General features: G+C 48.1%; 1 protein-coding gene and 1 pseudogene across 2 annotated transcripts in view; one reads left to right on the top strand and one right to left on the bottom strand.

Annotated features, from left to right (window-relative positions):
- The window catches only part of RNF213 (ring finger protein 213), a gene marked incomplete at its 5' end in the record, with an annotated part of 86,217 nt that extends 77,290 nt beyond the window's left edge, over positions 1 to 8,927 (bottom strand). The window contains 2 exons of the mRNA XM_080922533.1: positions 1,262 to 1,428; positions 8,831 to 8,927. Of these exons, the coding sequence (XP_080778659.1) occupies positions 1,262 to 1,428; positions 8,831 to 8,927 (264 nt within the window). The remainder of the gene's footprint in view (positions 1 to 1,261; positions 1,429 to 8,830) is intronic.
- A 9,303-nt stretch (positions 8,928 to 18,230) lies between these two features.
- LOC308425270 (thyroid hormone receptor-associated protein 3-like) lies at positions 18,231 to 20,373 on the top strand (annotated as a pseudogene). Its single transcript has one exon. The product of its transcript is annotated as a thyroid hormone receptor-associated protein 3-like (transcript).
- The last annotated feature ends 6,758 nt before the right edge of the window (positions 20,374 to 27,131 follow it).

The raw sequence follows: 27,131 nt of genomic DNA, 5'->3' as shown, positions 1-27,131 counted from the left end.
CTCTATCCAGTGTGGAATCTTGTGCTGCCTTCGGGTCAAAATGTGGAACTCTGGGTCCTCCAGCAGTATGTCTGCCTGCACACTGCCATGCTTCCCACCATGATGTTAATGGACTGAACCTCTCAGTCAGTAAGCCAGCCCCAGCTGAATGGTTTGCTTTATGAGTTGCCTTGGCCATGGTGTCTCTTTATAGCAATAAAACCCTGACTGCACATATGATGGGCACTATGTATGCCTTGTGCCCATGGAGGCTAGGAAAGGGTGTCAAATCCCCTGGAACTAAAGCTACAGGTAGTTGTGAGGTACCATGTAGGTCCTGGGATTCGAACTTGGGTCCTCTAGAAGAGCAATCAGTACCCTTAACTACAGTGCTATTTCTCCAGGCACCAGGCTGGATTTTTTTTTTTATACAAAGTGTCATTTGTAGCCCTGACTGTGCTGGGACTCACTCAGTAAACTGAGCTGGCATTAAACTCAGAGATCCAGCTGCCTCTGCATCTTGAAAGGTGTGCATACCACACACAGCTTAAGGTCGACATTCTAAAATCAAGTCTGTGAAGCTTGACTATTTTTCCTTCCTCTAATTCTGAGATACAAATTGTATCGTTGTTTTTTGTTTTTATACAAAGTTTTACTCTGTTACTATGTACCCCAGGCTGATCTGGTACTCAAGATCCTGCATCTTCTCAAATTCTGAGATGATTATCTTGTTCCTTCCACCAGGCCCAGCTGCTATCAGTCTGTGGTTGGGAGACTTTAGAGAAGAAGCTGACAGTCTGGCCTCAAACTCACTACTGTAGGCAAGACTGGCCTGGAACGCTTAATCCTGCCTCTGCTTCCTGAGAGCTGAGATCACAGGTAAGAACCACCGCCACACCCTCACCATGGTTTTTCCAGACACTTAGGTGTTTGCCATATCCTGAGACTTTTCTGTTATTTAAGACTTTTTCTGATGACAGATACACCAGCCTTGGCTTGGACTGTTCCTCTTCCTTCCTAGAAGATCACATTGATCTCTTCAAGTGGGTTCCACCCTCTGGGCCCTAGACTCTAGGCTCTACTTTGGTCCTGTCTCTTTCATTCTCTGATAAGCTCAGAACTCACTAGGGTTTGTTTGTTTGTTTGTTTTTGTTTGTTTGTTTTGTGACTGAGAGCTAACCAACCAACCCGAAGCTCCAGTGAGATCACATCAGGAAACCACTTGAGGCAGAGCAGAAGGTGTACAAGAAGAAACTGGGCAGGTGAAACAGGGGGGTCTCACCATTTGGGTGGTCCAGGAGGCATCAGACTCCAACTCCTCCGGGTTCTTCAGTTCCTTGCCAGAGTCTGTGGATGACAGTAGGATCTCCTCCTCTCTCAGCACTGCCCCCTGCTCCGTCTTCCCCTCTGGGGTCGATGCCACCACCAAGGCATTATTGTTCTTGAGATCTACGGAGGCAGATAAGGTAGAAGCATGCTCTTTGCAGTCTTCATTCATTATCCGTAATGAGGTAATTTCAGAATTTAGTATTAGGCAGTACGGTTTCTGCCTGGTCTATTCCTGGCAATTGACATAGGTTTTTCTCCCTTTTTTATAATTAAGTTAGAAAATCTTCTTCCTTTGCACAATAAGCTCAGAAAGAGAATGAGTTGAAGGCAAAATAAGGAAAATAGTTTATTTTGGTATCTACATTTGAATTTTTAAAGATTTATTTATTTCATATATATGAGCACACTGTAGCTATCTTCATACATAAACCAGAAAAGGGCATCAGATCTCATTACAGATGGTTGTGAGCCACCATGTGATTGCTGGGATTTGAACTCAGGACCTCTGGAAGAACAGTCAGTGCTCCTAACCACTGAGCCAGCAGCTGATCTGTACCTTCTGTGGTTGAATTTTTGGTTGACCGATTTTATAGTGGATATAATCTCGTCTCTGTACATTTTTCAGAAGCAATCTGCAAACCCTAACAAGGCATAATATTGTTTCCCAAAACTCTTTTCTCTAAAGTATCTGCATCAGAATAGGCCAACAAAACATCATCCATATAATGGTAAATAAAGGATTGAGAAAATTGCATACAAATTACTCCTAGCAGTTGTTGCACAAAAATACTAACACAAGGGGCTGGGGAGATGGTTCAGTGGTTAGAGCACTGGCTGCTCTTCTAGAGGTCCTGAGTTCAAATCCCAGCAACCACATGGTGGCTCACAACCATTTGTAATGAGATCTGGTGTCCTCTTCTGGTGTGTCTGAGGACGGCTACAGTGTACTTATATAGAATAAACAAATAAATCTTTAAAAAAAATACTAACACAGAGCTGACTATTTAACATTCCCTCTGTAAGAAGTTTGCACTCATACCTTTTTATAGGTTGACCATTATTGTAAGTAGGTAGTGTAAAGGCAAATTCTCCTTATCCTGTTCTTGCAAGGGGTTAGTAAAAAAGCCGTCCTTTACTGTCATAGACCAGGCCTTAGTTGATAAGGAAGGTAAAGGAGTCCCAGACTGTCACGGAACTTTTGGCTGGATCACTCTATTCACTGCTCAAATCTGCTAACATCCCCCGTTTCCTGATTTCTCTAACACACATGGGGAGGTTGAGCCTCCAGCTGCTCTTGTACCTGCTGCTCAAGTGCCTGTCATTTCTCCTTAGTTAAGGGTCACTGCATCACTAACACAGGCTTGTCGGGCCACTGGTATATTTCAACAGTGCCCCTCATACATTTGGAAACTCAATCCACGTTGTGTCCCGTTTTTGAACAACCTCCCAGTCTGTGGTTGTTCTGGATGACATTTTTCGATATTGTCCCCTGAAGCATCGTCCATTTCACCCCATCTTAGGGATTGAGCCCCCCCTCCGTAACAAATCTTAGCCCCATAAATTTATGGCTCTCAGCCACATAAGGCCTTAACTTTCTATTTGACCTTCTTGTCCCATACATTTAACCCATGGCACAGTTTGTTTTATCTGACACAACATTCCAATCTGTAGACAGTAGGTATAAGCCTCTTGAAGCGGCCTTTCTGAATTCATGGGGTTTTCATGAAATGATAGTTACGTCAGCTCCTGTATCCACCAATTATTTCAATGTCATTAATTTTGTCTGATCATTAACAACTGTTTGCCAGAACATGTGTTTTGCAGGACTTTCAAACGCCTCTGATCTTTTACTGGAGCAGATTTGGGGCGATACAGGGAAAAGGTAAAATTGAGCAATCCCAACCCGCCTTAACATGGTGCACACCTCTTTTTGTATAAGCCATCATCTTAATCTCTCCTTTGAAGTCTTTCATCTGTAATTCTTGGATACTCAATGGATCCTTGGGAAGTCAACAAGCTCCTTCCCAAAACCATCCCCAGGGTCCCTGAGGGCAAAGGACCATAAGCAGCAGGGGATATTTTACAGCACTGAATTTGGGGGGATGGTGTAAAGTAAGATGTTTATCTGTGGCCAAGTCCAGAGCGTCTCTGCCTGCAGTAGCGTGTGTGTGTGTGTGTGTGTGTGTGTGTGTGTGTGTGTGTGTGTGTGTGCATTAGATCTGCAATGCCTACTTGAGGTTTTTCTGCCTGCTTGTTACTTCCTGACTGACAAGGGGCTGTGAGGCCTTTAGCTAGACCACCCATTTTGTCTTCTGGTGGCAAGAAATTGCCTTGGATGTCTCTTGGACCTACACTCATTGGTCCAGTGGCAACCCTTGCCACACTGCCTGCATCCCTGATAGAACAGCCTAGGCTTTCTTTCTGATTTATTTAGAGAAACCATTGCCCTTAGAGATGCTGTATTCACCATTTTGTTGCAAATAATCATATTCCCCACTATTAAGGCACTGGACATTTTGAGATCTGAGACCTTCAGTGGCTTGGTCACAGTCTCTTTGCAAATGACCATTTCTTCACAGTTAAAGCACCGTGAATTTTGAGATGTAAAACCTTTAGCTATGGCTTGCCTAATTATTGAGGCATCATACACCCTAGAAGCAATTGCTTGTCTCATGATCCATTCTCCCATAGGTGCCCCTCCCCTTTAATGGCTGAACGACCTTTCTGTATTCCTATTTTCCAGCACCAAGGTCTGAGTTCACACTTTTCTCAAATCAGGGTCAGATACGGCTTTGTTCGCAGATGAAAGTCAGTGGAGGCCTCCCCTGAGCCTTGTATGATCTTTGTAAAGGATGTGGAGGACTTCTTTCATGGCTCCTCAATACTGTCCCAAGTTCCAAATCTGCTAAGTGACATTGTTCTATGATTGTGTCTTCAAATGGAACCTGTTCTTGTATATAACATAATGACCTTCAGTCATCCAAGCTGGTGACTCTGTGACCCAGGACAGCCTCTCCTCAAAAGGTGCTGTGGGTCTATCCCCATCTCCTGTACAGATAGTCTCATATGGCCACCCTCCAGCTTTTCTATTTCTTTCATGTGTCTGCCCTCTGACGGGGTCCCTTCCCCTCTTCCTACCTGGGGCGGGGGAACCTCTCCTTCCGCCTCAAGGAATAAACCAATTTGTTCTCCCGGGTCTTGTGTCTGACCTTCAAGTTTGTCCACCTCTATTCGCCAACTCTGTTGCTTTTTCAGAGAGAGGAATGAACCCTCTTGCTTTCCCATTTCCTCCATTTTTTTTTTTACTCTCAAGCTTCTCCATTTGCACCCATATTATTTTCAGTTGCTGAGCCAATCTCTCAATTTTTTTATAAACAAAATAGCCCAAAATGAACAGAAAAAAAAAAAAAAAAGGCTGCTGAAAACCAGGCGGGGCCCAACAACAGCCTCAGCAAACATCCCATTGACTTTTTGCAACAAAGTATCCATTCCTCCTTTTCCTGCCTTTTGCTCTGTATTGAAATCAAACCTCCCTTTCTGCCTTGCTCCACATTGGGTGCCACTTGTAAAATGGCTTTTTTAGAACACTAACCAGTTCCTTAACTCCCTGCTAGCCCCACTCCCAGTTTCCAGCCCAGCCCCTTCAAAGGTTTCTTACAACCATTCCTCCCTCGGTTCTCCAAAAGAAGTCTGCTTTAACACCCCCTTCTCCCATTGTTCCCAATATCAGCAGCTCCAAACTACAACTGTGGTAGCCTATCTGCTCAGCTCAGCCTCTCCTGGCTCATCTGTCTCCTAACAATGTCCTCTGCACCAACTGCCTTCTCTCTGCTAGTCCTTCATCCATTTTTCTCTGCCTCAGCTGGCTTTTCAAAACCTATCCTGTTCCCAGAAATCCAAGAGGCAACCAACACAGAAGGTCACAATATCAAACAGTTCTAATAGCTAAGAATTCTTAAAGGGCCAGTTGACTAGCCTGGGGATCCTTTAAAGGGACAAGGCACAAGGTAAATTGTACTACACCTCTCTCTCTCTCTCTCTCTCTCTCTCTCTCTCTCACACACACACACACACACACACACACAGACACACACACACTACGCAGCTTCAAAGCCCAGAGTTCCACTTACAAGTCCTAGGGAACCTGGAGACACCTCATAGCACCAGGAGAAGCAGAGCTGGACCCCAGGTATTGTTCTGCTTCCCACAGGCTTCAGAGGCTGAGGTAGGTGGACAGGAGCTCCAAGATATAGACAAAAAGGCAAAAATCTAACCTCTAACTATCAGGCAAGCACTTAGACCCTGACTAACCAAGCCTTACACCAGCACGGCCAGACCCCTGCATGGCACCCAACGGTGTAAAAATGACTACCCAACATGTCAGTAAGCTGTCCACCTTTTATTTAATTCACATATGACCCCTCACAGACGGCTCAGGAGCAAGGTCAGGCATGGTGGTTTGAATAGGAATGCTCCTGCCCCCCATAGATCCATGTGTTTGCAGGCTTGGTCACAGGGATGGCACTATTAGCAGGTGTGACACTGTTGGAGTAGGTGTAGCCTTGCTGGAGGAGGTGTCACCAATGGGGCAATGGTACATTTACACAATGAAGTACGACTCCGCTATTAGAAACAATGCCTTTACGAAATTCCTAGGCAAATGGATGGAACTAGAGACTATCATCCTGAGTGAGGTAACCCAGCCACAAAAGAACACACATGGTATACACTCACTGATAAGTGGATACTAGCCCCAGAAAGCTCTGAATACTCACTACCCAAGAAACAATTCACAGACATTATGAAGCTCAAAAAGAAGAAAGGCCAAAATGTGGGAGCCTCAGTCCTTCTTAGAAGGGAGAACAGAGCACTCATGGGAGAAGGCACAGGATCAAATGGAAGAGCAGGGATTGAAGAGGGGATCGTTCAGGGGCTGCCTCACTGGGGATCCACCCCATGTGCAGCCACAGGGCCCAAGCACTATAGCTGATGCTGGGAGGTGCTTGCTGGCAGGAACCAGATAGGGGTGCCTCCTAAGGGGCTCTCCCAGAGTCATGTAGCTGAGCATGCTTGCAGCTAACCATCAGACTGAGCACGGGGACCCCAGTGAGGGTACTGAGAGGAGATGAAGGAGCTGAAGGGTGCTGTGGCCTCATGGGAAGAACAACATTGTCAACCAACCAAATCCTCCACAGCTCCCATGGACTAGAACACCGACCATTGAGCACGCACTGAGAGGCCCATGGCTCCCGTTGCATATGCAGCGGAGAATAGCAGTGTCTGGCATCAATGTGAGAAGAGGCCTTTGGTCCAGGGAGGACACTTTTCCCAATGTAGGGGAAGCCAAGGCACTGAGGTGGAGGGTGATTGGGAGCTAGTGCACCTTTGTAAAGACAAGTAGAGGGGGGGGGATGGGAGCAGGGTGGGCAAAGGGGATAACATTCCAAATGTAAATACAGAGAGTATCCGATAAAAAAAAAAACCCACTGGCCAGTTCGCTTCCACCTTCAAGAAAGTCTTGCCCAATCTCTACTTCGGGTCCTGGGAACTTGGGAGGGGGAGGTGTGAGGAGTTCACACTCTGAAGGAATCTCACAGGAGACCCATACCTGTGCAGCCCACAGACAACCACAGACACACAGCACTCAAAGCCCTTCTTCTCACAAAGCCATTTCTGAATCATCAGGGTAACACGAAAAGTTATCCATAGCCCCAGCTAAGACCCAGGTGTCTGGGAGCCTCTGGACAGAAAGTATTGGTGCCAAAGAATCCTGGCTGCCACAGCTCCAGGGACTGTTGGCATTTCACCCCACAGTTGCCTGGCAACAGCCAGGTGTGCCTGACTCACTATTAAAGGGTTGGCTTGCCCCTCCTCTTTCTCTTGCTCCTCTTGCTCTTTCTTCTCTCTTCCTTCTCTGTTCCTTCTCTCCCCATCCCCCATCCCTCCCCCATCTCCATATGCACATGGCCGGCCTCTACTTCTCTACTCTCTCTCTCTCTCTCTCTGTGCCTTTCAGTCACCACCACATCAACTCCCCTCCCCTAATAAACCTCTATTCTATACTATACCGTTGTGTGGCTGGTACCTCGGGAAGGGATGCCTCAGCATGGGCCCCCAGAGGCCCCCCCTTTCGCCCACACCATATGACGCCTGCAAACATACCCCTTCTTTTTCTTCTTATAAAACACAACTGCCAAACTAAGACTCCTTGGCTGTGGTGGCCCTGTATAGGCTAACCCAGCCTTGGACCTACAGGAATGGAGACTCTGCCTCTAGTTTCTCTTTCCTTCTAGGTTATCACTTTGGCCTAAACTGTACACTTCCTGATTTCAGTTTCCAATCTGGTAAAACAGTCACAGCCCAGTGACCAGGCCAGGGACCAGGTCGGTCTCAGATGCTCACTCTACCTGGAGAGACAACATCCTTGCCCCTTCCTCCACCACACGCTCCACCTGCCAGGACAGCCTGAGGAGAAGACTGAACGGCCTGTTGTAAAAATGCCACAGCCTTGCTCTCTCTCAGACACTTTTACCCCCCCCCACCCCCCCACCCCCGTGAATGCATTGACTGTCTGTATCCCCCACCCCCACCCCATTCTCCTGGCAAAATGCATCCTGTCAATGTTCCCACCCAAAATCAAAGACCAAAGAAAGGAGAGAGCATCAGACCACAAATTCCACAACCGTTGTTAATAAGATATACCAGCCTGTCTGCAAACCTGTGAGCCACCGTCATCCAAGGAGCCCCAGGGCTTTCTCCACATTGAGACAGCGAGGCCTGAAGCCCAGAACACACAGGCTCAAATTCAATGTAACTGGTCAAGTTCTTCCCATGTGGCCACACTGAATGGATCTCCTTTCTCTGCTCCTACTTGCTTTTCTTTTAAATTCTATATCTTTATTCTATTTTTACTGTATGAGTGTTTTGCCAGCATTGCCTGTCAGTCACACGTGTGCCTGTGAGATCTAAGAGGTAATTGGGTTCAATTGGACCAGGAGTTACCAGAGGCTGTAAGCCACTTTGTGGGATCTAGGAATCGAACCTGGAAGCTCAGCAAGAGCAGCCAGTGCACAGCGTGAGCCATCCCTCCAGCCCCTCTGAATTTCTCCTGCAATTCGATTCTTTTAATCGACTTATTGAGGAAAACAAGACAGGTTGCACCTCCCTACATAGGGATAGCTCATGGTAACCCCTAAATCCCTGAACACCCCACCTCCCTGTCTTCCTTAGGGTTTTATTCAGGACAGCTCCCATCCTCTGAATCCCTCAGCTCCCCAGAGGCTACTCACTTCCGAGAAAAGAGCCCCAGCTCTAGCTGAGAACTGAAACCAAAACTAATTTTCTCTTAAAGTGGTAGACACCTGTAGCAGGGATTTGAACAGTTTACTTTGACACAAACCCAAGTGCTCAGGAAAGTTCTCTGCCGCTGTGCCCCACCTCTGCCCGTGCTTTCCAGTGTCTAAGGCCGAAGGGAACCCACTCCATACCGGGGTCCCGCTGCCCCTCCCCAGCCCAGCCTCACCTTGCACCGTGGTTGCAGGAGACAATTTCTGTCCACACTGGCTACAGAACTTGGGTGTCTTCTCTGAGGAGACGTGCCGGCACTGTGGACACTCCATGCCGTTATCCGTTATCCGCAGCTCTGCAGGAGAGTGAAAAAGAAAGAGCCAGGCAGCCCACTATAAAGCTCGGCCTCATGTCATGTGACCACCCCACCTACTTCAGTTTCATTTTCGAGGAAAACTGCAGTGGATGGGGCACAGAAGATTCACAGTAATCGAAACCGGCACCAGAACTCTTTTTTCCGATGCTCTAACCCAAGGCCCGGTTCTCCCTCAAGCGGGAATTTACAGCCCCCTGTTGCCCCTCCCCCCTCCAGTCTCAGCCACTGCCCACCACCAATGCTCAAACATAGAGGAAGGCTGCTGTGCCCATCTCTAATCCCAGCAGCTGGTGGATCAGAGTTTGAGAATTCAGAGTGAGTTCCAGGACAGCTGGAGAAACCCTGCCTCAAAAAATACAAAACAACAACAACAACAACAATAATAATGATGATAATGAAAAAGAGAAAAAGAAAAAGATACCCTGCAGAGCCCTAACCAGCTGGGGACCATGACATAAGACATGGGGAAAGCCACCTGCCTGCCAGTGGAGCACCTGGGAATGTCTACAGCATGCCAGCTGCTACTGGCTGCCCCAGGCATGTGATTTCATGCTGTCCCCCAGGCACCTGAAGGTGAGGATTGGGGGAGTCACAGGAGACCAGTTTTGAGAGCCTTAGGCCACCTAGCCCACGTGGCCTGGCTAGGGCTGCTAGCAAAGGAAATATTCATTGAGGGTCCCCAGTGTTCTCAGGGTCAGGCGAATGGTACCAGCCCAGGGTAAAGGTCATAGATAGTTCTGGCCAAGAGCAGGGTGAGAACTGTGGCTCCAGGCCACTTGCAACCTCTTAGAATATCCTGCAGGGGCAGAGGCCAAGCCACTGGCCTCCACCTCCCACCTCTGCTTCTGGTGATTTGCTGCCTGCCTCTCCCCTCCTGCTGGCCCCTCCCCTCCTGTTGGCCTCTCCCCTCCTGATGGCCCCTCCCCTCCTGATGGCCCCTCCCCTCCTGATGGCCCCTCTTCTCCTGATGGCCCCTCCCCTCCTGATGGCCCCTCCCCTCCTGATGGCCCCTCCCCTCCTGATGGCCCCTCCCCTCCTCCCAGCCTGTGTCTAGCAGCCACCTTTGGCTTGGTCAGTTAGATGGTGAGCTCTTTTGGGCTGTGCAGGTGAACTTTGTGGAAGTTTCCTGCCCCCCCCCCACAGCCAATCTGTAATTCCTATTATGTCTCCTCCCCTCTAGGACCCCCAGACCTGACACCCTGGCCTTGGCAACTCCCTCCTACACACACTCCACTGCTTAGGACCTATCTTTCCCTCTGTACAACTAGATTCATTGACTGGGCTATAAACTAAATAGATGTGGGGGGGTGCCAAAAACTGGACATAGCATCCCATGATGGTAACCCCAGCACTCGAAAGATGAAGACAGGAGATAAGGAATTCAAGGCCAGGTAGGGCTACAAAGGATTTCTTAAAACAAGCAAGCAGGCAAAGAGAAACACAAGAGTATTTAGGTATATAGGTAGATTGCCTTCGTGGGAAACCCACAAACTAAGAATGGTGAAGAAGGGGGCTAGAAGTTTTATGGCAAAGCAGAGCTACAGGAAAGAGCAGAGGCTAAGAACTGGGGCCACAGACTTCTAGGAGCTTGGGAGATAAACAAGATGGGGCGGGGGTATTAAACAAGTGTTTTCTCAGGTAACCAGTGTAGTCTGCCCTCTGTCCTTTCCTGATAATGTAAATTTCTTTTAAGAAAGTTCTGCTTTTCCTGGGTAGTGGTGGTGCGCGCCTTTAATTCAGCCGCTGGGGAGGCCGAGCCAGGCAGATCTCTGAGTTCAAGGTTTGTTTTGGTTCTACAGAGTTCCAGGACAGCCAGGGCTATAGAGAAACCGGGTCCCGAAGGCCAAAAGGAAGGATTTTTAAAAGAAAGAAAGTTCTGTTTCTCAAGTCAGGAGTTTCGCAGAAGAAACAGAAACAACGCGTAGGAAGTGCATTCTGGGGTGGCAGGTTATCTCCTACTACATTTTCCTTCCGGTGGTGTGCCCAAAGCCAACACCACCTAAGTCAGTTTTCTAATGCTGCTTAGGAAACCGCAAAGCGCCTTAAAGTTTTAGCTTAAACTAGAGGCAGCCCGGCAGAAGTGAGCGGCCAGCAGTAACGCCTCTCTCCATTACGCCAGCTAGAGGACCGTTCTCCGGCTTCAGCCCTGGGCTAAAAAGCCGGTGGGATTGAACTGGCCCATTCTCTCTGCTCCTTGCAGCTCCTGGGAACTGGGGAGGCTCCCAGCCTTGAGCCCTGGGCACAGACTCCTGGCTCGCAAAAGTTCTGGCAGTTCTGGCTACAGTTAGTAAGGGAAGATTCCGGGGCGGAGCATCAGGCCTGGACCACTTTACACTAGCACACGGGGATGGGGGTCCCTGACCTTCCCGAGTGTTGTTTGTAACAGGGCGGACCTAGCGTGCCCCGAAACCAGAGAGTTGATGGGGTCGGAGGCTTAGGGCTGGGCTTTGCACGAAACCGAAACTTGGAACATGAAGGAAGTGGACGCCGGGCGCCGGCGCATCAGGACGCAGGCAACATTCCTTAGATGTGAGCACAGGAGCCATGAGCCGCCAGCCCTCTCTTCCCTAGCAAGACCCACACTCAGCGAAAGAGCATCCGGAGCTCCGCATGTCGCCCCGTGGACCCTCCGCCCGTGACACCACGCCCTGCCCAGCGGGACCTTGCACCCCGATCCCTGGGGGCCCTTCCTGTCCCGGAGACCCGCATTCCGCACCCTAGGCCTCGCGTCACTTCCCCGGGACCTGTGTCCCACTCCAGGCCCAGCACCGGCGCCTGGAACCCCGAAGCCCCTCGCTCGCACCTGCAGTGGCCATGCGCCCGCGCGGACTCGCGCGCCTCCCCTGCGGGGTCACGGGGCCGGGCGCCGCCTCTCCGCCTCCTTGGCGCGCAGCCTGGCCGGAATTCCCCGCCTGGCGGCGCCGGCCTAACTCAGTTGTCCGGAGGCGACTAGAGCCGCTGCGCGCCCACAGCCCTCGGAATTTCACTGGTTTTCACACCAGGGTTGCCCAGTCTTCCCCCCCCCCCCCCCAACCTCTACGGATCGCCCAGACTGGCTGACCACAAATAGGTTCAAGTCTCTAGCCCCAGACTCCAGCACCTTGGACAGTATCCAGGACCTAGCCACTCTGAAGCCACCCACAGAAGGATCGGGAGGGTGACAGGAGGGTCTGTCCGACTGCTCGTCTACAGGTCCCTTGCATGCAAAGTAGAGATAAGCAACCCATCACTCCAAGGTCCACCAAAAGTCACTGGCAGTAGGCATTGCTAGTGGATGTCCACACTGGGTGCTTGGGCTTTTTCATCTGTGAATCTCAGTCATGTCTTTTGCCCCCTGAGCTTTTAAGTATTAGCAAGTTTGGGGAGACCAAGCATTTAAACATATGAGCCTATGAGAGCCATTCTTAAAGTACCACAGTACTTGAGGACGACCCTGAACTTCTGATCCTCCTTCCTGTGTCTTAAGTGCTGGGACTACGTGTGTGTGCCACCAATCCTGGTTTTATGTGGTGCTGGAAATGGAACCCAGGGCTTCTGGGTGCCAGGCAAGCACTGTACCAACTGACCTCAGTTCCCAAACCTCCCTACAGCTCTCTCAAACTCTTCTGGCAGTAGTGGGTTCTCTTCCTCTTTTCTACCCCAAGGCCTGTCACAGACTGTCACCTTCTCAGGTTTTTAATGTTTGTTTTCTCCTCGCATTTATTTATGTTATCATATGAGAGCCACAGCATCCTCTGGAACTGCCGGTGGCTTGGTTTGCTCCTTAGGTCTTTCTTTGCGCTTGATGGGTTCCCTCCCCTCTCTCGGAGGATTTGAATGAGAATAGCCTCTACAGGCTCATGTGTTCAAATACTTGGTCCCCCACTGATGAAACTGTTTGGGAAGAAGTATGAGGCATGCCACTGGGGGCAGCTTTGAGGTTTTACGAACCCAGTGTACTATCTTTGCCTCCTGTTTTCAGATGCGGATGTGAGCTCCCAGCCACAGGCTCTGTGCCCTGGCTGTATCATCATAAACCCTTTTATAAGTTGACTTGGTCACGGCGTTCCATCACAGTAATAAAAAGGCAGCTGAGACATTCTTGTCCACCCATCAGCACCTGGAGAAGGGAAAGGTATGCCATGAACTGTCCCCGTGAGGCTGTGAGACAAACCCGTTGACTCACTGGAAAAGCCACCCATGGGTGTCTTGTGTGATACAGAGCAGAGCCCCTCCAGAAAGGTCCTATTCCCATCCAGGGAGGCTCGATGAGAACGTAAAGGTGCTGTTTCAGGTGGTTGCCAAGGGGAGCGTTTGCCCTGGCTGAATGAACTCTCATGTAGGCAAGAGATGTCTCTCTTCCTGTCAGGGTTTGCAGAGGTCACATGCTGTCCTCAAAACCACAGGCTTATGACTCCAATCCCTGAAAACTAGAGGTCTTCACTCCATGTGTTCAGTGTTGGAGGCTGTTGATCTTGTTCAATGAGCCCTGGTCTAGCACTCTGGGCATCAGGACTCACCTCTTCATGCTTGGCAGCCCTCTAGCAACTGTGGCTTCTCCTCTCGGCCTCTGCTCCCAGCATGCCCTTGTCACAGCCTCTCTCTCCTCCTCCAGCTTCTTCCTGTCACTTTACCTCCTCAGAACTTTGAGAGTCCTTCCATGGTGCTTCCTGCCTTGGTCCTTCTCTGGGACTGTTTGGCTGCCCCTAGCAACACATCTAAGAACTGCAAATGCAGAAGTCCTTCACCCATGGTGCCGGCCTTCAGGAGCCAGAAGCCCCACGATTTTGTCCACTCTTCTTACAACCTGCTGCGCAGTCAGACTTAGTAACAGCAAAGGCCATGGTAGGGTGAGCTGCCTTGAAAAAAACCTGTTAGAGCCACACTCTACTACACTGGGGTCAGTACAGTGAGGAGAGCCTCCTAACCCAAAAATAAGTCAACTAGAAAGGCCCATGGAATACCTATGAGGGAGTGAGAGCTCCTGTAAAAGTTGGGTCTGGGTCTTCCCAGCCCCACACTCCCAGAAATAAGATTCAGGCTCAAGGTATATTTACAAATACCTCAGCCATATAGCTAGACTCTTCTCTGAGTACACAGATATAAGTTAAAATAGCCCATCTGTGGAGAGATCTGGGGCCTCTTGGCAGGAGTTTGACTTTGGACTAGGATGGGGAAGTAGGCTCAGATATCTTGGTTATCCTGAAAAACCCTTAGAAACAGTGACCACTTTGTTTATTGTCTTGCTTTTCCCTTAACCTAGAACCGATATTATTTTCTTATAATTAAAATGGTATAAAGGCTGATGACTCAGCGGTTAAGAGCACTGACTGCTTTTCCAGAGGTCCTGAGTTCAAATCCCAGCAACCACATGGTGGCTCACAACCATCTGTCATGGGATCTGATGCCCTCTTCTGGTGTGTCTGAAGACAGCTACAGTGTACTCATAATAAATAAATAAATAAATCTTTTTTAAAAATTAAAATGGTATAAAAGCAGATTGGGAAAAATAAACCCACCTCAGCTTCAGAACTGGCTGGGGTCATGCTACGGTGTTATCTAATTGTCTTTTTCTTTGTAATCCTTGCTCCCGCCCTGCAGAACCTGCTGACTGACTGAGCTGGCTTGGCCACCCATTTTTTTCTAGCCTATGTTCTGCCGTGTGTCTGGTTGCTGGTGCTCAGGGTCTATGCTTCTGTGTGTCACATCTTCCCAGTGAATCTCCCTCTTGGCTCTCAGAATCCTTTCTCTCTCCCGGATGTCCCACCTCTGTTAGGAAACTATAGGCCATGGGCTTCTTAATTGACAGGTGCTGCATCTCTACAATACACAAGATGCTCTCTGTGCAGGCAGGTTCCCACCAGTGATGGCGCACCTTCCAATCCCAGTCACTGGCTTCAAAATAAGAGCCAAGTGTGTGGTGAGGTTTCCTCAACTTGGCATGAAAGACAAACATCTGGGAAATGGACCCTCTGTTGAGAAACTGCTTCTGTCAGATTGGCCTGTGGCCATGTCTGCTGGATGTTCCCATGATGAATGAGTGTTTGGAAGGGCCCAGCTCACTGCAGGCCATGCCTTCCCTGGCAGGAGGACCTGGGTGGTGTAGGAGAGCAGGCTGAGCAAGCTGGGGGGCGGGGCAAGGCAGAGAGCCGCACTCCACGGCTTCTGCTTCAGTCTCTGCTCCTTTCTCCTCACTCCTCGATCCTTGGCAGATTGTGCAGACCCGAGGGTTGTTCAGACAAATAAGTTCTTTTCTCCATGGCTGTTTTTGCTCATGACCTTTAACACAGCAACAAAAAGCAAATCGGGCACAGACGCCCTTCAGCTCACAGCCCTGGGGGAAGTGTGAGCCCTGATTGGAGATGGGGACCGGAAAAGCCTGGGTAGCAGTAAGGGTTTCCAAGTGCACAATGACCAAATGGACAACAAACCTGGTGCGTTCCGTCAGAGCTCAGCCAGGAGCTGCATCTCATGACTGCCTCAGTTCTGAACACCCAACATGTGCACTTTGTTCTGGGCTCACTGTCACACCCCACAGTGCCAACCAAAGCCCCCCCCCAAAAAAAGCCCTGTGCACAAGAGAAGCACCAGAGACCCTCAGGGAAGGGAAGACAGGGTGTCTTTAAATGGAAGTTAGGGGCTGAGGAAGCTCAGTCTCTTCTCATACAGCCATAGTGAAAGAGTAGAAATTAATACAGGTTCCTCCCAGCCCTTGGAAAGAAAGCATTTTGTATGATTGCCGAAATATTTATTACGATCCAAAGGGGAGAAATATTCCGAGCAATAGCTCCACAACTTTATATGTGCAGCCTATGAAAAGGGAGAGAAAGTTCCTGCAAATTATTTTACAAGCTGTGTGTGTGTGTGTGTGTGTGTGAGAGAGAGAGAGAGAGAGAGAGACAGAGACAGAGACAGAGACAGACAGAGAGAGAAAGATACAGAGAGAAACACAGAGACAGAAAGACGGGGGGGGTTTCTGCCACACATCTTGGCAGAGGTGGGCCAAAGAGATGCTAGCAGCTCGGGCTCCCCAATGGTCATAGAATCATAGGGCTTCCCACCCCCCTGAGCATACATCCTACCCTCCTGAGCATACATCCCACCCTCCTAGCTGGACCTCAAAGCCCACAGTTTTTTTTGGCCACCAGGGTCTGGCAGAGCAGAGCAAGTGCTAAGGAACGACTGACTCATAAACTCTGTCACTCACTATGACCAGCTAGCTCTGTTGCCTCCGAACCTAGGGAGGTTTTTTTTTTGTTTGTTTGTTTGCTTGTTTTTTGTTTAAATGCTTTTTGTTTTCCCATCATAGTGAGAATAACTCAATGATAAAAATCTCTTCATGGGAATCCTTTTCCCCCTAACAGTGGGGAATAACTCACTGTCAGTGTCCTCTTCAGGGTAGATGATGATTAAAATGAGCCCGACTTCTCGTACAGAAACAACTGGAGCCAGGGCACAGAACAGTAAGCAATGCTGTCTGCACTTCCAGAGGTCGTGCCCACTCATCTGTCGGGGAAGTCTTCCTGACCGTCTGACGCTTAAACAGATGCTTAACTTCTGCCGTAAGAGTTTAAACTACGGTTGAGATCGTCCCATTTGCTCTTCTCTGCTTATAGTACTCAGGATTGGGCTCTGATCTTTATGCTGCTTCCTGGAAACTAGGTTACATTCTACAACATATGTAACATCTAAAGCTGAGTTGGTTTCTTTTCAGATTTATTCATTTTATGCATACAAGTACACTGTAGCTGTCTTCAGACACAGCTGAGGAAGGAATTTGATCCTATTACAGATGGTTGTGAGCCACCATGTGGTTGCTGGGAATTGAACTCAGGACCTTTTGAAGAGCAATTAGTGTTCTTAACCACTGAGCCATCTCTCCAGCCCCTTAATTTATTTAGGGAATGGGGAGGGGATTGAGGATGGAGTAGAGACAGAACATCAGAACATGGCCAAGAGAGAGAGAGAGAGAGAGAGAGAGAGAGAGAGAGAGAGAGAGAGAGAGAGGGAGGGAGGGAGGGAGGGAGGGAGGGAGAGGGAGAGGGAGAGGGAGGGAGGGGGAGAGGGAGAGGGAGAGAGAGAGAGAGAGAGAGAAGAAACCCACCAAGAATATGGGGAGAGAGAGGGGAGAGCGGGAGAAGTGACAGCGAGGAAAGGGCAGAGAGTAAGGGACTAGAGGTTAAGAAGAGAAGAGAGTGAGGAGGGGAAGCAGCCCCTTTTATAGTGAGTCAGGCTTATCTGGCTGCTGTCAGGTATCTGGGGCAGAGCCTAGAAGGGACGCTAACACCACGCCTTTCCTCACGCCACAAATGGGGCTGTGCTCTATGGCTGACCAGTCATGGCAGAGGCACTATGCCTGTCTGTAGCGATTTTAGCACAGATTTCTCCATGCCTGGGAGCAGAGAATGTCAAAGACACTGAACACCATTTCAGGTGTTCAGCTGATGTCTCCTCGTTATTAATTATGTACCAGAAGCTTGGAATCAAATGATGTCTTTCTGTTGCATGAGAAATGTCGGAGCACAGCGCCTACCACCACCTGACTGGGGACGAGCTTTTACTTTGAGTAATCCTTAAATGAAGAGTGGGTAAAGTCTATGGAAGAGAGACTCCAACAATATCAGTAAGTTGAAAAAGAAAAATGTTGTCCTTAAACTGCCTATAAAGTATCATCTATAACCTATAGTCCCATTGGCGCCATCACTGAGGAGTTAAAGCCTGGCTCTTTGATTGTGAACTGTGGGCATGTTTCTAAAGATTCAGAAAGATTCCACTTAGACTTCCAGCTCGGCAACAGCCTGAAGCCGAGAGCCTCACTTTAACACTCGCTTCAAAAGGTCCAGCTGCATGGTTTGTAACACACTGACAAATGAGGACGGGGCTGGGAGGAGATCACCTCCGACATGCCCTTCAGGAAAGAGAAGTCCTTCGAGATCGTGATCATGGTGCAGAAGAACAGATTCCAGGTGGCATGAATAGAAAGCTGTCTGCCGGTGCACTATCAGGCGGGGGTGAAGTTTGGGCCGGTTGTGCTGTTTTGAGACTGCAGCTGTAGTCGCTTCGGCCACTCAAGATGGTTGTGAGCCACCATGTGGTTGCTGGGAATTGAACTCAGGACCTCTGGAAGGGCAGTCAGTGCTCTTAACTGCTGAACCATCTCTACAGCCCTCGTAGAGAGTTATACTGATTGTAAATTGGAGAAGCCAGTGGTGCTGCTTGTGTTTTTTGGAGGCAGTTCAAGTTGAATCATTAATTCTACTAAGGTATAAACTCTTCCAAGATGTCAAAAACAAACAAATCCAACTCTGGGTCTCTCTCTTCTTTATCAAGATCTGCATCTAGATCTCGGTCTCGTTCGTCTTCAAAGTCTCGGTTCCAAAGCCGATCCGTCTCTCGTTCAAGGAAGCGCAGGCTGAGTTCTAGGTCTCGTTCCAGATCATATTCTCCAGCTCATAACAGAGAAAGAAATCACCCTAGAGTATGTCAGAATCGAGATTTCCAAGGTAACAACAGAGGCTACAGGAGGCCCTATTGCTTCCATGGGTGAAACCGAGGCTTTTATCCCTGGGGCCAGTATAACCGAGGTGGCTATGGAAACTGCCGTTCCGATTGGCAGAACTACCGGCAAGCATAGAGACCTTGTCAGGGCCGTTCTCGATCCCGGTCCCCAGAGAGAAGGTCCTCTTCACCACGGTCCAGGAGCCATTCTAGGAACTCTGATAAGTCATCCTCTGACAGGTCAAGACACTTTTCATCCTCCCAGTTGTCCTCCAACCACAGCAGAGTTGAGTCGTCTAAGTGAAAGTCTACAGAAGAGAAAAAGTCCTCTTCCGAGGATAGCCGGCCATCTCAGGCAGCTGGTGATACCCAGGGGGATGAGGCTTAGGAGCAGACATTCTCTGGAGGCAGCTCTCAAGCTATAAAAGGGTCTGAGAGCTCAAAGCCATGGCCAGATGCCACCACCTACGGCACTGGTTCTGCATCACGGGCCTCAGTTTCTGATCTGAGTCCCTGGGAGAGAAGCCCAGCTCTCAAAAGCCCCCTCCAGTCTGTGGTGGTTAGGGGAAGGTCACCACGCCCTAGCCCTGTGCCAAAACCTAGTCCTCCACGTTCTAATGCATCCCAGATGGACTCATCTATGTCAGGTGGTGCTGGATATCAGTCTGGAGCACACCAAGGTCGGTTTGACCATGGTTCTGGGTCTTTGAGTCCATCCAAAAAGAACCCTGTGGGTAAGAGTCCACCAGCCACTGGCTCTACATATGGTTCATCTCAGAAAGAGGAGAGCGTTGCTTTGGGAGAAGCAGCGTATACAAAAAGGTATCTGGAAGAGCAGAAGATGGAGAATGGGAAGGATAAGGAGTGGAAACAAACAAATTCCGATAAAGAGAAGCTGAAGGAGAAAGGGGGCTTCTCTGATTCTGATGTCAAAATGAAATCTGATCCATTTGCTCCCAAGACGGACACTGAGAAGCCCTTCCGAGGCAGCCAGTCGCCCAAAAGGTATAAGCTCCGAGATGACTTTGAGAAAAAGATGGCTGACTTCCACAAGGAGGAGATGGATGAGCAAGATAAGGACAAAAGTAAGGGAAGGAAGGAGTTTGATGATGAGCCCAAACGTATGTCTAAAGTTATAGCCGGTGCAAGAAAAAAACAGGAGAAGCCAGGCAAGTGGGAGAGCCTGCATGCAGGGAAGGGAAAGCAGAGGAAAGCGGAGGAGCTGGAGGAGGGGCCCTTCACAGACAGATCCCGAAAGGAGGAGGGTCAAGGGTCCAAGAGGAGCAAAAGTAGACACAGGGGCTTTGTGCCAGAAAAGGATTTTTGGGTGACTGCATACAAGGCGATCCAGGAGAAAAGTTCATCGCCTTCCCCTAGGAAGACCTCTGAGAGCCGTGACAGGCTGGGAAATAAATAATAATTCCTCAGGACAATCTTCCTTTTCCACTACTTGGGAGGCCCAGGTCAATGTCCGGATGGACTCCTTCGATGAGGACCTTGCACGACCCAGTGGCTTATTGGCTCAGGAACGGAAGCTCTGTCGGGATCTAGTCCATAGCAACAAAAAGGAGCGGGAATTCCATTTCATTTTCCAGCACATACAGTCAGCTCGGTCTCAGCGTAGCCCCTCAGAATTGTTTGCCCAGCACATAGTGACCATTGTTCACCACGTTAAAGAGCATCACTTTGGATCCTCTGGAATGACATTGCATGAACGCTCCTCTTCCCAGTCATCTCACCCCTACAAAGCCGAGGAGTATCCGGAGGAAGCAGAGGAGAGGGAGGAGAGCACCACAGGTTTTGACAAATCTAGATTAGGGCCCACGAAGTCTTTGTGGGTCCAAATGAAAGAGGCGGCAGAGCTCAGGGAACCTTTCAACTTCGAGCAAGAAGGAGAGGTTGGGCAGAGGAAACTATTCCGGTAACAACAACAGTAACAATGATTTTCAGAAGAGAAGCCGAGAAGAATGGGATCCAGAGCACACACCTAAGAGCAATAAGTATTACTACTTGCATGAGGATCGGGAAGGCAAATGGATGAGCAGAGGCCGTGGCCGAGGAGCCTTCCCCGGGGGCGGAGCCTGTTCACGTTCAGGAAATCCAGTACCAGCCCCAAGTGGGCCCATGACAAGTTCAGTGGCGAGGAGGGAGAGGACAGAGAGCAGAGAAGGACAGTTTACAGCCCTCAGCTGAGTAGGGGCCACTCTTGATGGAGCTCTTTCCCCGGAGAAAGGCGCTGGGAGAGGCTGGTGGAGCTAAACAAGGAGCCTCAAGATCCTGAAAACCCCACCCCACAACCCACTAGCCACACAGAATCCCACTACAGCAGAGTGTGTCCCTGGCGCCGTCTCCCTGGACAGAGGACGCTGCCACCGAGCCTACCTCGTTTCCAGCAGACCACACACACTGGTGGGGTGTGGGGTGGGGTGTGGGGTGGGGGCAGGGTTAGAAGAATGCTACTGATGCTTCCATTTTGTTTTGGTTTTGTGGTCCCATCCCCACTTCACCCCCAATTAGAAACCAACTTTTCTTAATTTCATTTCATTTGGAACTAAATAGGAATTTGGTTTTCAGCCCCTTGTATTTTTCCTTTTTTCTTTTTTTTTTGGGGGGGGGGATATGTAGTAATATTAGCATAAAGATTTTAATTTGGGCAACTGATTCTTGAGAGAAAACAAAGCATGTGGATAAAAACTGAAGTGTTCACCTAAAAAAAAAAAAGAAAAAAAAAAGAAAAGAAAAGAAAAAAAGAAAGCTGTCTGCCCACAGGGTCAGCAGAAGATGGACACACTCACCATCTACGGCAAAGTGAACGTTCACTCCATTGGGTTCAGGTTCAGCTCAGATTTAAAGTATGAAAACATCTTCTCTGGGACTGACACAAGCAGAGAAAATATACAAAAGTCTGGCAAGCTCTTGTGAAAGCATTTGTAAGAAATTCCTTTCTTCAGGATTCTTGGGGAGAAGAGGAGAGAAATACCACCTGCTTCCCATTTAGTTCTGGGACGCACCTTGAGATGATCACTTACTGTGACGTCCGAGAGTTCAAGGTTGCCGTAAGTGGTGTGCACAGCCTGGACTACAAACACAGATTGAAAACCTAAGCAGCATTGACACACAGCAGTTTGCTGGATGTCAGGAGCTGGTAGCTATCTTGACTGCCGGAACCCTCGAAATACAAGATGGCTTATCTGATACTGGCAAAGAAGAAGAAGAAGAAGAAGAAGAAGAAGAAGAAGAAGAAGAAGAAGAGGAAGAGGAAGAGGAAGAGGAAGAGGAAGAGGGAAGAGGGAAGAAGAGGAAGAGGAAGAGGGAAGAAGAAGAAGAGGAAGAGGAAGAGGAAGAGGGAAGAGGGAAGAAGAGGAAGAGGAAGAGGGAAGAAGAAGAAGAAGAAGAAGAAGAAGAAGAAGAAGAAGAAGAAGAAGAAGAAGAAGAAGAAGAGGAAGAGGGAAGAAGAGGAAGAGGAAGAGGAAGAGGGAAGAAGAAGAAGAAGAAGAAGAAGAGGAAGAGGAAGAGGAAGAGGGAAGAGGGAAGAAAAGGAAGAGGAAGAGGAAGAGGAAGAGGGAAGAAGAAGAAGAAGAAGAAGAAGAAGAAGAAGAAGAAGAAGAAGAAGAAGAAGAAGAAGAAGAAGAAGAAAAATGCCTCTAATCTGGGATACGCCTTTGTGAGCTTTTAAAAAGTAACTCCCGTGCCAGTGTCTGATCACTTATCCTCAGGGCGAGGGCAAGCATAAAATTAAAAAACAAACAAAATCTACTTAATTAACAGTGGTTATTCATTCTTTGAATATTTAAACTTAAGGCTATAGGAATTGCGATCTTTATATTTTAGGACAACTTTAATTTTTATTTATGTGTTAGGTAACAGGATAATTGGAAGCCCCCCGAGAGTAATAACCACAGAAAATAGCAAAGGAGAAAACAATTAAGTGTTTTTATGTAATTGTTTGATTTCAGTGCATATCTTACATATAGAAGCAAACCTGGCCTACGGGTTTTCTCAGCATCCCTCAGTCCCTCCCAGGGGCTGGGCTGCCCTTCCCCCAGATGCTCCTCCCTAATACAAAATCCAAGTATTTTGCTAGCTAGCCTCTGGCTCTCGCTCCCCTTCCCCCTCCCTCTCTTCTCTTCTCCTTCTCTCTCCTCTCTCTCTGCCAGCGCCCCCCTTTCTCTTTCTTTCCCTCCCCTCTCTTCCCATGGGGAATCCCCTGACCCTTGGGCCTTCTATATATGTTTTCAGAGATTAAGCCTAAAGCAAGTAACTGATAGAAAGCTCTGACGTTTGAGCTACAGCACCTGGGTTGGATACAATCTCGGAGAAACATGTGGAATTTGTATATAGAATATATTTTTAAAGAGTAATTTAGGGCTGGAGAGACGGCTCAGCGGTTAAGAGCACTGGCTGCTCTTCCAGAGGTCCTGAGTTCAATTCCCAGCAACCACATGGTGGCTCACAACTATCTGTTATGAAATTCCTCTTCTGGTGTGTCTGAAGACAGCTACAGTGTACTCACATAAATAAATAAATAAATCTTTTTTTAAAAAGAGTAATTTATAAAAGCACTGAAAGCAATCTCCACTTCATTTGAAATTGCTATACCTATAGGATATTTTAAATGTAATTTTAGGCAATACTCATGGGGTATCTTTAAATATCTTAGGAGAACATATTTTGGATAATTATTTATAGATGCCAAGTAATATGTTAATGCAATTTGCCAGTTATCATCAGTGTGGCTCAAATAATCAACATCTACTTTATTTAGTGGCACGATCACCCCTGCAGGGTCTTCATGAGTAAGGGATTGTTTTTATGAGCTACTATCTTCATGGTAGCATGAATTAGCAAGTTCATAATTGCTTTTAGGCTGGAGAGATGACTCAGTGGTTAAGAGCACTGATTACTCTTCCAAAGGTCCTGAGTTCAAATCCCAGAAACCACATATTCTATTCCATACTGTAGCTGTCTTATGGCTGGTACCTCAGGGGGAAGGGATGCTTCAGGATGGGCCCCCAGAGACATCCCCTTCCACCTCACCATACGTGCTTCTACCAAAACATATCCTGGCCTTTTCTCTCTCTCTCTCTCTCTCTCTCTCTCTAAAAAAATAAAACACAACACTTGACATGAAGGAGCTGTAAGAAAAATACCATTACATCTCGTCTGGAACTTTACTTCTGTCAAATATACGTAACCTTCATGGGACTCTCATTATAAATAATGCTAATGATAATTCTACTTAAGCTATCAAATAATTTAAATAATTTTAATATCGATCATGTTGGGATTCTGTAAACCCCACCCCTCAGTTACCTAGCAACAGCCAGGTATACCCCACCCCTCAATTACCTGGCAATAGCCAGGTATGCTCCGCCCCAGTGACCTGACACTATAAAAGGGGCTGCTTGACCCCTCCCCTCTCTCTTGGCCTCTCTTGCTCTTGTGCTCTTGCAGCCTTGCTCTCCCACTTCTACCCCTCCACTTCCCTTTCCTTCCCCCCTCTCCCATGTGATCATGGCTGGCCTCTACTTCTCCTCTACTTCTCTCTCTGCCTCTACCATCCTCTTAACTCTCCCATGACCTAAATAAACTCTATTCCGTACTATACTGTTGTGTGGCTGGTCCCTCAGGGAAGAGATTCCCAACATGGACCCCCCAGAGGCATCTCCTTTGCCCTCAGGCCTCGCTGCACCTCCATGGGCCATATGCCCCCCACTCTCTTCATCCTTCTCCTAACAGATCACATTACTAAAATCCCTTACTAGACACAGGGTTCAATCGAATACTTAATTGAAAATGTTTTTTTTTTTTTTTAAATTTAAGAAGAGGATAAAAGGCTATACCCACTTAACACCCTCTACATTTAGATATGTTATCTTAAATATTTTTTCCTTTTAAAGGATAACTCCTTTTCCGCTGCCCAAAGTATTTCTGCCCTAAAGGAGACACAATTCAAGTAAATGCTAACTAAGAAGAAATGGCCTGATGTTCTGGTAACACCGAGGCAAGGTTATATTTATGTCATTGCAAAAACTGAGCAAAGTTCCAGATGACTCTCAACTGAAACATTCAACCAGGACAGCTGGGATAACCTAATGTCAGCTGGCTGTGAAGGCGTGCCCCAGGGTTCTCAATTGCGGGGCCAGGCTAGCAGGGTTTATTAAAGTTTGTTCTTCCTCACCTGCCCACGAAGAGAAGGCAAGTGTGGAGGGGAGGTCACGAGTCCTCTGTCTGGCACAAAGGCAGCAGTAAGGAACAGTGTGCCTGCTGATTGGTTTAGAACCAGTCGCTGTGGAATCCGCACACACTATGCTAATAGCTTTTTGTTCCGGTGTCATTTGAGGTGTTAAGAGGAGCTGAGCAGAGGAGAGAAGAGAGGTCAAGGAGAGAGAGAGCCACGTGGTGGGGACCTGATGGGGACCCAGTGGCAGGGGAGTCAGTTATGTTAGCTGAGAAGCTGTGTTATAATAGATGTCTCTGAATCATCATTGTCAAACCCCTGCCACACGAACAACGAGAGACCACTGGACAAATGTAACCTGTGAAGGCAGAGGGCACATCCACCCAAAGGAAATGTGGAACGAGACTCCTCACAGTGACTGGGGAAACAGTGATGCTGTTTTAATGACTCTTGGGGAGGCAGAGCTAAAAGACACCTGTGATAAGAGCCTGTGACACTGTTCTGTCATGGCAAAGATGGCTTTTATGTCTCTAGTGCCTATTGCAGGAACAGCTACTGGAACACAGTCTCTAACATGGCCTGTGTAATTAGTAAAACTGCTAATATTACAGCAAGGCTTCTAGCAGAAATCAACCGAGAGCCAGTTGTATAAAACGGCCGCCACTAAGTATTTGTCCCTCCAGCGTAACTTTGGTTGTCAACAACCTCCTGGCACTTGTTGGCTTTTATGTGTCAGATTTTTCTCCTACTGTTGATGACCAAATTAATGACCTGTACAGAGAGACAGACCAAATCTCTCAAGTGATCTCTGAGTGGCCCTTGTGGCTAAGATCATTTCCCCCTTTCCTTGGTGTTGGGATTCTGTAAACCCCACCAGTCAGTAGCCAGGTATGCTCCGCCCCAGTGACCTGACACTATAAAAGAGGCTGCTTGCCCCCTCCTCTCTCCTTTGCCTCTTGCCTCTCTAGGCCTCTTGGCCTCTTGCAGCCTTGCTCTCCCGCCCCTACCCCTCTTCTTCCCCTTCCCTTCCCCCCCTCTCTATCCACATGCTCATGGCCAGCCTCTACTTGTCTATACCCCTCCTCTGCCTCTACCACCCTTTTAACGTCCCCATGACCTGAATAAACTCTATTCTGTACTATACCGTCATGTGGCTGGTCCCTCAGGGGGAAGGGATTCCCAACATGGGTCCCCCAGAGGAATCTCCCTTGCCCCCAGGCCTCGCCGCACCTTCATGGGCCATATGCCCCCCACTCTCTTCATCCTTCCCCTAACATTGGTGCTGAAACCCAGGACGTCATCTTTTCACAACATTGGTGCCCCGTGACTTTTCCTTTCAGTGACTTTTCCTTTCATTGGTGCCCCGTCATCTTTTCCTTACACTTGGTCCTCTGTTGGCTATTCTTGTAAGTTCCTTATCCTTGACCATATGAATTAGGCTAGCTACAGAGATGGTGCATTCATCCATGGGCTCTATTACAGCCACAATTTTTTCTTTAAAAACTTAGAAATGGGGAGATGTACAGGGCAAAAAAGGCCTTGTGCACACAGATAAACACTGGAGAATCCAGGAGAGTTAAACACACAGCTTCTCAGTAGGATAAGGGCTTAGCTGTTCTTCCTAGCATGTCAGGAATGATGGAGTTTTACACCCCAGTGATCCTCTGCTGTCTGATGAGACAAACTCTGTCCCTATCTGTAGCATTTACTTATCTCAGACCCTTTCCCCTTAAAACCTCCAGCATCAGCTTTAGGCCATAAAACCATTGTTATGAGTGATATCTCTGGTACTTTACCAACAGGCCAAGTGACTTCTCTGTCATCTGACAGACAGGCCAATCCTGACACTCACAGGCATTATGTTTACCTTGGTCAAGCTCTTAAACCCTAAATCTAGGGCACTACCTCTGAATCCATTGTAACTATTCTTGTGAAAGAAACCAGTTGTACTTTGATGGCTCAATGGTTAAGAGCACCGACTGCTCTTCCAGAGGTCCTGAGTTCAAATCCCAGCTACCACATGGTGGCTCACAACCATCTGTAATGAGATCTGATGCCCTCTTCTGGTGTGTCTGAAGAGAGTGACAGTGTTGCTCACATACATAAAATAAATCTTTAAAAGAGAAAAAGAAAGAAAGAAAGAAAGAAAGAAAGAAAGAAAGAAAGCAGACTTAATGATTCTAAGAGATGGATGATCTTTCCAAGGGATTGCTTTTTACCCATTCTTCAACATCCAGAAAAAAAGCGGTCACCACCTTTATTACAATATTTTTCTCTGAAGCAAAAGCAGAAGTTCAGCAAGCATCTAAGTGCCCACTGTGGTCTCAGGTCCAGAGAACCTCCTTATACTTCCTCCTGCAAGCTTTCAGCCTGTGGTCAGCCTTTGTGGTCAGGAAGTGCCAAATGCGGAGCCTTGAAAAACAAGCCCATAAGAGCAATTTTCAGCCCTCAAGGAGGATGATGCAAAGCTTATGCCATATAGCATAATAAACATTAAGCAGT

Source organism: Micromys minutus (assembly GCF_963924665.1).
Source record: "Micromys minutus genome assembly, chromosome: 10".
NCBI lineage: Eukaryota > Metazoa > Chordata > Mammalia > Rodentia > Muridae > Micromys > Micromys minutus.
This window is presented reverse-complemented; position numbering and strand designations above follow the sequence as displayed.